The sequence below is a fragment of the Equus przewalskii genome, chromosome 26 (genome assembly GCF_037783145.1).
Source record: "Equus przewalskii isolate Varuska chromosome 26, EquPr2, whole genome shotgun sequence".
Classification (NCBI taxonomy): Eukaryota; Metazoa; Chordata; class Mammalia; order Perissodactyla; family Equidae; genus Equus; species Equus przewalskii.
Window position 1 is genome coordinate 21,260,692 of NC_091856.1, and position 12,209 is coordinate 21,272,900.

Genomic DNA, 12,209 nt, shown 5'->3' on the forward strand with positions numbered 1-12,209 from the left:
CAAACTCTCAGTCTCATCGCCCTGTGAGGGAAGCCAGAATCTCTCCAGAAAGCCTGCAAGAGCTGCTGGAACCTTCTGGAGGAAGGTATCCATCGACTGCAAATCACCAACAGCTAACTACCAGGTCAAGAGTTATGATGAGAGGGAAGGAGGAAAAATCTGTGAGATCCTCCTAGGGGAACAGTCCTTGGGTATTGCGACAACAGCTTTTGGAGCCAACTGGGATGAGGGTCAGACCTTATTCCTGCCCCTTACTGGTTCTATGACCTTGGAGAATTTACTCTGCCTGGTTTCAGTTTTATTCTTTTACATATAGAGACAAGGACAATAACTGACCACACGGAAAAATTCATGAATATGCAATGGACCTGGCACAAAAGTCACACTCAATAAATGCTTGCTATAAATTGCTATTCCTCTTATAATTGTTATGTAAGCTCCTGGCTTGGGAAAGGGAGGATATACTTGATGAGAGCCCAGTGTCAGAAGAGCAACAGGGATGTGCTGTTGGCTAATATGTCAAGGCAACTGTAGACTGGTTTTTCTCAACTCTGGCTGAAAATTAGAATCTGGAAAGGATTATATACCAATACCCAGACATTCCCATGTAATTGGTCTGAGATACATATTGGAACTAGTGTTTTTTAAAAGCTTTCCAAGTGATTGTGAGGTTCAGGTAGGTCAGAGAACTACCCTGCTCCGACCTCACAGCTGAGGATACCTGCCTTGCTATTGGCTCTGACCTGACCTAGGTTCTAGGACTCATTATTCTTCAGGTGGGTAGCACCAGAGCGTCCAACCTCCTACTCAGGAACTAACAATCCAGACTCCCCAGCTGAACTTGGTTTCTGAAAAGAGATCCTTGGCCTGGAGCCTTGGACTTTGTGGTTCACTTTGTTCCATTCCTAGTGCAGTGTCCCCCAGGAAAGATTCTGGAGTGCTCAGAGAGTTTCTAGAAAATGGTTCTTGCCTGCCAGCCTGTGTCTAAATTCTTACTTCTTACTGACACTTCTCAGTGGTGTGCTGCTAAATGTTTAATAATGGGCTCTCTAAGGAAGAAGGGGAAGTTTCCATTGCAGTGTTTGCCAATTGCCATGGTGTAAATACTTCCGCCACGGTTGATTGTAAGCTACCAACAGGCCACCACTCACAGCAGAATTGGGAATGATGAGCAAAGTTGGCTCTCACAAACTGGTACGGGTTGGCGCCAGTACAGCAAGTCCTCTTTGCCATGTTTTCCTACCTGAGCAAATACCAGGATCCCCACTGTTGGTGGTGTCCTGGGAGGGTTTGTCCCCATGGATGCTGCCTTTTTTCCTCCCTACGGAACTGACTTCTCAGTGCCTGAACTGCTTCTGACCAGCCCTAATCCTGGTCCAAGCTCCTCCCGGGCTGATGCCCGTAGGAAGGGTTACGGAGTTGCCACCAGGAAGTTCTCAGGGATCTGATCAGGCTTTCCGTACCAGCACAGATATGGGTAACTACCTCCTGTCTCTTTAGTATATACCTTGTGCCAGGCACTGTGGTATGCATTTTTTGTGCATTATCTCAATCACATGACAGTCTGACCAGATTTTTGAAACCAAATAGCTTAAGTTCAAATCTCAGCTCCCCTTACCTTATAGTAGTCTCACGTTAGTGACCTCTCTAAGCCTCAGTTTCCTTATCTGTGAAATAGAGATAAAAACAACCTCTTCTCATGGTATTACTTGGAATTCCATGAGATGATGCATATAAAGAACACAGACCAGCGTACAGAGAGTTTAATAAATCAAATACCATTCTTCTGTCCTTTTCCTCTTTCTCCCTCCTGGTTGTCTCTGTTTCTATCGTAGGCTCTGAGAATGGTACTGCTGAGAAGAACTTAGAGAGTGTCAAGTTCTACCCTGTTGGTTGGCAGATAGAAAACTGAGGCCCAGAGCCTTGCTCAATTCTCATGATCAAACAAGTGTAGACCCAGGATTGGAACCCAAATCGTAAGCCTTCCAGTAGTTTCTCAATACTCTCTTGCTTGGCCTTTCCTCCCTCTGTCCTTGCCTCCCTCTTTCCTTCACAAGCTTATCCCGCACTCCCTCTCCCTAGCTTTCCACCTTGTCCTAACCTCCCCCTACATTCCCTATGTCCATGACCTAGGATAACCTGATAAACCCACTCCTAAATTGGGTGGTGATGCATTCACCTCTGGGGCCCCCAGCTAACCCTTTGTCTTGAGCTCCAGCCACGCTGTCCTCAGCAGGAATCCCTGTTGGGTAGAGAGGAACAGGCCAGTTGGGCAGAGGAGGTGGAGAGAAATAAGGACACTGGAGTCTTGCTGCTCTGCCTTGAATCCCCCCCATTCCAGGACCAACTGTCCCAGGTCCCTGACATCATTCCCTCCCTCCACAGCCTGGGCTTTGGGACATTCTTTCCAGGTCACTCTAGCGACAAAGGCTTAGAGGATGATTAATTACCGATCGATCCGTCGTCAGTATTTACTCTTTTCTGAGTAGCAAGTCCTAGGGGTGCACCCTGCAGGCTGGCAGAGGTGCCTGTGAAAGAGGCCTGTCCTTAGGCAAGGGACAAGGATGGCGAAGGGGAAAAGTCACATCACAATGTCCCCAAGAGGCCAGGCCCACCAAATTCATGTTCTTACTGAAAATGTCTACTTTCTTTTTCTAGAAGCAAGACCAATTTGCTGGCTAGCATATTGGCAAAAGGCCATGGAGCTGTGCCTGGCACAGGTACTGATTTGCTGTGCTTAACCAGTTAGCATTTAGTAAGCATTGATCACAGGGCAGGCACACTTGGCTAAGCATGTCCTTTGCATACATTATCTCCTTTAATGCTCACAACAAGCCAAAGTCGGAGTAGAAGGGCTAATACTAGACTTATCTTCCTTTACCCAGGAGAAATTGAGGCTCAGAGAAGGAAAGTGCCTTGCTCTAAGCCACACAGCTAGGAAATGGCAGAGCAAGGATTTCGACCCCTGACTACTGATTCCGAAGCCTATAATCAACCTGGAAGGACTACTGTTTACTTAATGTTTTGGTCAGGAAAAAATTTCAAACTTTTGGAAAAGGTACAAGATAAGAAGAGTACAAAAAACATCTATATACCCTTTGCCCAGAATCACCTCTAGTTAACACTTTTCCCTTTTGCTCTGTCATTTGAAAGGGGTGACATTTTAAACTTGAGTAAAATGCTTTCCTTCTCTCAGCCTTGTTTTCTATGTTCATAAAGTAGAAGATGGGATGGATTATCTTTAGGATTGAGAAAACCCTGTGGTTAGATGAGAGATGATGAATAAAGGATAGGGTGCGTATCCCAATGGTCAAGGCATGCCTCCAGCCTATTTCTTTTTTTATTTCTTTTTTTATTTCTTATTTTTTTTTCCCAAGGAAGATTAACCCTGAGCTAACATCCACCACCAATCCTCCTCTTTTTGCTGAGGAAGACTGGCCCTAGAACTAACATCTGTGCCCATCTTCCTCTATTTGATATGTGGGACGCCTGCTACACAGCATGGCTTGATAAGCAGTGCACAGGTCTGTGCCCAGGATCCGAACCAGCAAACCCCAGGCCACCAAAGCAGAGAGCATGAACTTAATTCCTGCACCACCTGGCCGGCCCCTCCAGCCTATTTCTATAGCTCATCTACTATCATCTCACAGCCACATTCTTTGGCTCTACCCACTTTCTGACATATCTCCAGTCCCCACTCCCAGTGTACCATGTACCCTCTGCCCCTCATACTGGGCAGGTGCTGTTCTGTTGATGCTCGACTTTCACCCCAACCTATTCCCGTTTCCTGAAGTTTCTGTTCCATCTTGGCATTCACGGCTTGTATTTCAGAATTAATCTCCTACCCTCAATCCTCAAAGGCCTGCTTTCTTGCAGATTTGGCTCAAACTTTCTCTCACCTGTCCTTTTCCTCAAAAACAGGATTAAATCTTGTGCGTGCACTTGTGTGTGTGTGTGTGTGTGTGTGTGTCTGTCTGTCTGTCTGTTTTGGCAAGGGAGAATAAAAAAACACAACCATACAGATTAGCACAAAGTTTTGCTTACAACTTCAGAGTTCTTATCACTAGAGAAAATCTCATCTTAAGAACTGCCATATTAAAACAAGCAACTAAAACAAAGAAATAAGCAAAACCAGGGGGCATTCAGGCCCCCGTTCTCTCTGCTGGGAAACAAATTAGCAAAGCTTAGAGAAAAGTGCATGGGATTGGGAATCTGAAAACTGGCTGAGAACCAGCAGATGAGAATAGTGAAGCCTAGAGGGGGAGAGAGACTCGCCCAAGGCCACAGAGCCACCCATGCAGAGCTGGGTCGGGAGGCCCATGCTGGGTGCTTGCACTGCTAGAATCATCAAGCAGCTGTGGCGGCTCTGTCTCCTGCTCAGCATTGTGCCTGGGGCGGGCCATGCCATCTGCACTTCTCATCTGGACCTTCAATTATACACTGGCTTGTTCTGATCAGCATCACTTCTCTGTATGAGCTGTGTTCCCCCCAAGGAGATTATCACTACCTTGAGGCTGGGGGCCCAGGGTCCATTTCCCGTAATACCCAGCCTCATGCTTAGTAAGGTTGTTTATTCCATAAATAGAGGTTAGACTAGAATGAACTTCAGACTTGATGACATGAGGCATAAACATCCTTGTTTGATGGACAGGAAAACTGAGGCCCCAGGGGCACAGGCTCACCAAGTGTCACTGAGTTAGTTTGTGGGGGTACAGACTTCAATACTCATCTCTTAACTCTGGGTCCAGTGTCCTTTACTCTATGTAGTGTCATCTCTGGATAATAAAGCTGAAATTATGCCCAGTGGGAACCTATCATAATCCGCTACTTCATTAGTTAATTCTGTAGAAAACCATGAGAATTGGCAAATCCCAAACAAGTGATGGATTGGATGATTATTTCCTTGACCAAACATGGAATTCTTTGTTTGACAGATAGACTCCTTTAGGCAGTAAGATCATGTATGATATGAGATCAGATTCATTTCACAAAGCATTGTGAGATTTCACTCATGCTTCCTGGACCAGTCCTACAGGTGAGGGCCACCTGTATGATGTGGATGGTTTAGGGCAGGGGTCAGCACACTGTGAGCCGCAGGTGACATCTGGATCAGCATCTGTTTTGGAGACAGAGTTTCATTAGGACATGTTTATGTTCATTCATTTATATGTTGTCTATGGCAGCTTTCAAGGTACAACAGCAGAGCTGAGTGGTTCCAACAGTGACCGCATGGCCTGTAAAGCCGAAAATGTTTACTAATGGCCATTTACAGGGAAAGGCTCCTGAGTCCTCATTTAGGAAGTCCCACCAGACACACATATCTTGGTCTCTCAGTCTCTGCTTCTTAGCCCCTTTGCTCTCTTCCTCTCTGCAACTTGCCATATTGATTAATACATTTCTTTGCTCTGCCGTGAGGTTCTACCCGGCCATACCAGACACCTTTGAATAACAGTCCCATTTCCCTTACAAAGAATCTGGGGCTCGGGGAAGCTCAGATTCTCACACTATATCATAAATCTCTTTTTCAGTAGACCCTATGATCAAAAATGAGATTTTAGCTGATTTAGTTTGGGGTTCAGAATGTTTTCAAGGGAAGGGAAGTTTAAGGAGGAAAGAACAAAATTTCTTGAGCACCTCTGGGTGAATCCTGGAACATTCCATCTCTGGACTTGCTCACCCTGTAAGGTAGGAGTCAACAGCTCTATTTTATACAGAGGGAAGCACCCAGAGGTTCAACGTCTATCCATGGCCACATGAAAGGGACTAGGTAAGGTCACAACTCATAGCCAGGTCTGGATAATCTAATGCCACTTCTATTTCTTTCATGGGACATGCTAAAGAGATAGAGCTAGGTAAGAAAAACCTATTAGATGTTTCTTCTCTTTTCCTCCTCCATGTCCCTCTCCCGATATCATCCCGAGGTGTATCTTTCTCTGCCAGGAACCTCCTGGACTTGTAACATCCCTTCAGATTGCACACACTCCCACCATGCTCAAGAAATCCAGACAGACTGGGTTTTCAACATAAGTACTCAGGCCCTCCCAGGTATGTCCTTCCCTGGTAGCCTTGAGGTGAAAGAATGAGCAGGACTGAGGCCTCAGTTCTGCTCATCAGGAACTGGAAAGAGAAGGAGAGAGAGAGGAGACCCTTTTCCAGCAAGTGGGAATGGAGTGAGAGAAAACAAGAGGGGCAAACTGGAAAGCAGCATCCACCCTGAGCACTTATAATAATCCAGACACTGGACCAGGAATTTCTTTCATTCATTCATTAATCATTCATTCTCTCAAAAATAGGAACCCAGTACATACCATGGACCCATCCCTGTGTTTGGTGCCACAGATGGAAAGCTGGGCACAAATGACAATGTGCCTATTCTCGTGAAGGTTCCAGTTCAGCAGAGGGTACAAATAATGCCCAGAGAACAGATCAGTAAACGTAAAATTACAGCTTTGATGAAGTCAACAGAGAGGGAAGAACACAGGAGCTGATGTTGAATGAAACAGGGAAATTAGGTGCAGGATGGCTTAGCTGAAGAGCCACCATTTAAGCGAAGATGTCAGAATGAGTGGGAGTGAGTCAAAGGGCAAGGGAGAGCAGTCCATGCTGGTGAAGATTCTGGCAGGACAGACATGGGAGTCTTGGAGAAGAGGCTCGGGTGGCAGGGGCAGACAGAGCCCTGGGGACATGGGCGGGGCAGGACCACCTGGGGGATTGTAGGTACAATGAGAAGTTCACATTCCATCCTAAAGGCAGAAGGATGGAAAGTTTCTAAGCAGAGAAGCGACACGATCCCCATTTACGTTTTTTAAATGATCACTCTGGCTGTGGGTTGAAAATGGGTTGCAATACGGAAATTGAGACCATGGAGAAGGTGATGTTAGCAGTTTTTAAGCAAAGGATGTAGATGACAGGGACTAGGATGGTGGCAATGGAGAAAGGAAACTGTAGTTATAAAGGAGATGCTCATGTTCCCATTTAATCTTCACAATTACCCTGGGAGGGAGGTACTGCTACCCCATTTTAAAGATGAAAATATTGAGACTACTGGCTCGTGTCATGTGAATGAACAGTGATAGTGCCATGTCTGAGCCCAGGCCACCTTTCAGCTTCAACTCTTCCAGGAAGCCCTCCTGGAAGCCCCACATCTCTCTAGTGTTCCTCCAACTCTCTCAGGGCTGGGACAGTATGTAGCACTCAGGTAACATCAGGTTATTCTTTGTCTTCCAACGTCTTCTAATACCTTTCCCAGCACCACGCAGCACCAGGCAGGGCCCTTAGGAAGACTTTATCTCATACTTGCTGACTTGCTCTTGAGCATCCCTTTTCAACCTCTACTTGTCAACTGCGAAAGTGAGACTCAGAGACGGGCAGTGGCTTGGTCAAGGTCATACAGAAAACTGGTGGCAAATCTGGCATTAGAAACCACTGCTCCTGTCACTGTCAGATGACTTCAGAGTCCCAACTTCCTTCTGAGCACTTCGAGGATGTCAAGAGTTGAATGCCTTGATCCAGGTCCACATGTACCTTGATTTAGGGAACACACCCAGATCCTCTTTTCAGATGGAACTGAAGGGGTATGGTGAATTACTATGGACTCCAAATGCTATGAAATGACTATTTTCAACCAGCATAGGGATCCACCTTTCCTGGCATTTTTACCTCTTTCTTCCTTCATCTCATTGCAATTTATCGTCTCCTCTGTGCCATAGCCAGGCTGGCCTGCACAGCCCTGAGCAGACCACAGGCATTTCCTAAAGAAGAGCTGGGATGGTGGTAGCAGAGGTGGAGAGAAGGCTGGAACAATGGGGATTCAGGTAGGCCTGGGGGTGAAGGCAAGGCCCAATGGGATGCTAGAAGCCACTCTCATGTCAGGGGCAGACACCCTCTCCAAAAAGAGAATCAGGAAAGAGGAGAGACATTGGACATGGTGGAGGCCGACAGGATGCAAAGGGAGCAGGAGCTGGAAGCCAGGTACATTTCATGAGTGAGAAGTGACCTCAGAAATCAAACTCATGACTTATGCTCAGGGAAGCCTGGATACGTGGCGTGACTTGACTGAGGTCACACAGCAGGTTGGCAGCACATCTGAGATTCACCCACACACTTGGCCCAGTGTTCCTTCCTCAGCAGCTCAGCTCTACCATGACTTCTTCTCTCCCTCCTTACCCCCCATCTGTGTGCTTTATAGATACAACTAATTTTAATCCTTAGAACAACCCCTAAGCTTTAACTTTACTATCCTTATTTTTCAGATTAGGAAACATGCACAGAGAGGTTAAAGGTAATGTTCAAGATGGCACCACTAGTAAGTGTTGGGGCAGGGATTTGAACCCAAGCAGCTTGCTGCAAGAATCCATGCTCTTAATACTCTGTTCCATTGGTGTCTCATCCCCAAGGGCTCCCAAAACCTTCCCTGTGCATTTTTCCCATTAGGGCAGTGAGGGCTGAAGGTGCCCCAACTCCTGTACAACATATAAGAAACAGGACATCTGCAGAACTGAACAGTGAGCTCTAAGTTCATTTGGCTGGAGCAGAACCTTTGCCATGACCAAGTTCACTCTCTGTGCTCAACAAACAACCACAGCAACAGCAGCAGCACCAATAACCTTGACAGCATCAACTATAGTGTCAGGAATGCTTTGCCTGTGATCCCGCAAACGCTAGGGTAACACGCTCAGGGCATCTACACCTGCGATTCTTTCCCTGCTCTCTCAATTCCTTTCCTTGCTTTCTTTTCCCTTAGCATTGTCATCTTCTAATATATTTATATTTTGATATAATAATACAAGCTCCACAAGGGTTTTTAAAAATTCTTGCTCAGTTTGTATCCCCAGTGCCTAGAAGAGCAGCAGACACACAGTTGGTGCTTAACAAATATTTGAAATATGTATGGAAGGGAGGGGTGGAGGGAGAGAGGGAGGAAGGAAGGAAGGAGAGAAGTAGGGAAGGGAGGGAAGAAGAAAGAAGAGAAGGGAGGGAGGAATGGAGGAAGGGAGGCAGGCACGAGAGGAAGGAAGAAAGAAAGAAGGGAAGGGAAGGAAGGAAGAAAGGAGGAAAGAAAGTAGGGAAGGAAAGAAGAAAGGAGGGAAGAGAGAGAGGAAGGAAGAAAGAAAGGAGAGAAGGAGGGAAGGAAGGAAGGGAGGGAGGGAAGAAAGAAGGAAGGTGGGAAAGGGTTGAGAGGCCTCAGAGCCCTGGTCCTCGCCATCTTGGACACACAGACTGCCCCTCTGGAGTGTATGGAGGTCCCGGGCCAAGTCTTTTATCTCAAGTCCTATGGCTCAATTTTGCTTTGGCTTTTTAAGTTTACCTCCGATTTATGAGGGGCACACTCAGTGAGGAATGCTTTTCCAATTAGCTGTAAATAGCCCAGTCCTGCAGAGGAGACCCACTGACTTCCCCAGCCCTAATTCTGGCTGCTGTCTTGGGGGAGGGAGAAGACAGGTCCAGAACGATCCATCTCCAACTTCTAAATCGCCAAAGCAGCAGATACCAGAAAGCCGAGGCATGGGAAAGAGTGGGAGGCAGGCCCAATTATTCTAACAGCTGCAGAGGCTGCAAAACCTTCCCAGGTGATGTGCCAAAGGAGACACTCCCCAAATGGGGCCTTTTCAGTGGAAGGCACCAGAGATAGAGAGGCATGGAAAACAACAATGAGAACCGAACTGACATTAATAACGTCTACACTATTTGCCCTTAGCATATACCAGACGCCATGATAAATTGTTTATATAACACAACCAAAATTCATCTCCAAGTCTATAAGTTAGTTTATAAGGCCCATTTGACAGATGAGAAAACTGAGGTATAGGGAAAGCAGATGACTTGCCTAAGAGCAAAAGGAACCAGGAAGCTATGTGATACATCTCTTTGAATGTCCATCATGCATCAGTGGAATGCACGCAGAATTGTTTCATGATTAAGATTCTCCCCCTCTTCCCTCTCCCAGGCACATCTTCAGCCCACCTCTCTGCAGAGGTGGGAGAGCCACAGGCTGCCACATGCCTTGATTAGCTGCCTCCATGTTTGCCAGAGGACCCTGCTTCTTTCCAGGGCCTGGTCTAAGCCCACAGATCTGCCCTTAAGCATTGGCATGGAATACATGTTTGCACCCCAAGACCTCTCCCAAGAATGCAATCTTGAACTTGCTGCTTTCCCATCTTTATAAGACACTCAGGGATGAGGGATTATATTCACAGGGAGTTGCCTGAAATATGCTCTATTTTCCCTTCAGAACACGTTTAATCATCAGAGTACTATGGACCTTGGCCTCTAGGTTTAGCCTGTTATAAAGTCCTGCTTTGGCATTTTGACATCTCCTCACGTTGGGTATCATTGTAAGAAATAATTATGCATTGATACTGATTTCATCTCTTGAAGACATGTCTAGAAAATCACATGGTTTCCTGTTTATAGGAACCAACTGGAGAACTTTCTCCCTGGTCTGGGTGTCAGGTAGATAGACTTTCCTGAACAAACACTGTCTCTATCCCATAGACCCTGAACATTTTACAGCTGAGTGTGTTTCCTTCTGCACTTCAGTTAGTAAGAATCTCTGAGTTAAACTATCACCTCCTTCTCAGAACTACACAATAATGTGGCATAGATTACCTTGTGTCAATTTAACTTGAGTTTGAATAATTTTCTTTGTTCCTATTTTCCTTTCCATCCAATTCTCTTATTTATTTCATTTCTTGTGCTTGGTTAAAAATAACTGCATAAACTTAAAAAAATCATCCCCAAATCCTTTGAGGCATGAGGTAGGACAGAAAGCCAATAAAGAATGGAGAGGGAAAGAACATAATGGTGATCACTTGTCTAGCCAGGGTATTGAATGCCAAGCTCAGTGTTAACCGGATCCAGGACCAGGTTGAAAAAGATTTAGGATTTGTCATTAAGCACAAAATCTGCTTCGAAGTTTTCTTCTACAAACGCTGGGTCTGGGCCCCTCCCAAGGACTCCTTTACCTTTGCTGCGGCGACGACTGCGGTACTGCTCCGTGTAGAACGTCAGCTGCGTCTCGTCGTCTGCCTCTGACCCCGACATCCCTTTGGTTCTCCCAAAGCTGATTCCCCCTGAGAGGAAGCACAATCCATCAGTCATCGCAGGCCTCCAGAAGCCTGCTAAATCCCTCATCCGTCCCAAAGATCAGCAACCCCATCCCCCAGACTTCTTTCTGTAAGCCCCAAGTGATCCAGGAGTCGGTATGATTTATGGAGGGAGTTCAGGCTCTGCGGTGAGCCAGATCTGGGTGCAACCAGGGCTTGGCAGCCTCGGGGCTGTGTGACCTTCTGAGCCCTGGATTCTTTCTTTCTAAAATAGGGACAGTAACTATTAACTTTGGGTTGTTTCTTTGAAGATTAAAGGAGATATGATATGTAAAACACACAATACTAAATAGTTTCTAGCTATATTGTTGCTTAATATATGAGCTTATCTCTAAGAAAACACTCCAGGCAACTTAATTTCACACACTTCAGTCAAGCACTTACTAGATGCCAGGCCCAGAGCCAGACATGGGGATACAAAGATAGATACAACCCGGTCCTTGCCAGCCCAGGGATCATAAGCTAGTCGAGGAGACAAATGGCATCCTAAGGAGCCTTTAACCTAATTTATAGCTACATTTTCCACACAAGGAGATCCTGGGAACATGGAGGAGGGCAATCCATCCCAACATGGAGGACCTCAGAAGGCTTTATGGCAGAAGGAAGATTTAAGTCAAGGCTGGAAGGATGGATGGGGCTTCAGTAGTAGAAAATGGAGTTCCAAGGAGACGAAAAAACTAGAGCATCCTTGCGGATGAGGAGTGTGGGCAGGTGGAAGCAACATCTAGTGGAGTACTGACTGGCAAGACTATGCTGGAGCCACACAGTGGAAGTCCCTGGGTGTAACCAATATATTCAAAGTATTATCATTTTAACAAGTAATCAATATAAAATGATTAGTATTGAAATATTTAATATACATTTTCACAATGTTTTCAAAACCCAGTGTATATTTTATGCTTACAATGCAATACAGACTGGCCACATTTCAAGTGCCCACCATATTGAAGAGCACAGTTCTGGAGACACTTATACAACAAATATCACTGAGCATAATTAACGGCCAGGATCTGGGCACAGGAAAGAAATGAATAAGCCACAGACCCCACGAAGGTGTTGAAATTTTTTTTAATGTGACTTGGATGAAAACTGGTGTAGCTCAGA

General features: G+C 45.9%; 1 protein-coding gene across 7 annotated transcripts in view; it reads right to left on the bottom strand.

The window, feature by feature from the left end:
* Positions 1–12,209, bottom strand: part of ASTN2 (astrotactin 2) — an 827,990-nt gene that overhangs the window by 536,415 nt on the left and 279,366 nt on the right. For all 7 annotated transcript variants that reach the window (XM_070596244.1, XM_070596246.1, XM_070596242.1 and 4 more), the window contains one exon: positions 10,965–11,072. In XM_070596244.1, coding sequence (XP_070452345.1) covers positions 10,965–11,072 — 108 coding nt within the window. The remainder of the gene's footprint in view (positions 1–10,964; positions 11,073–12,209) is intronic.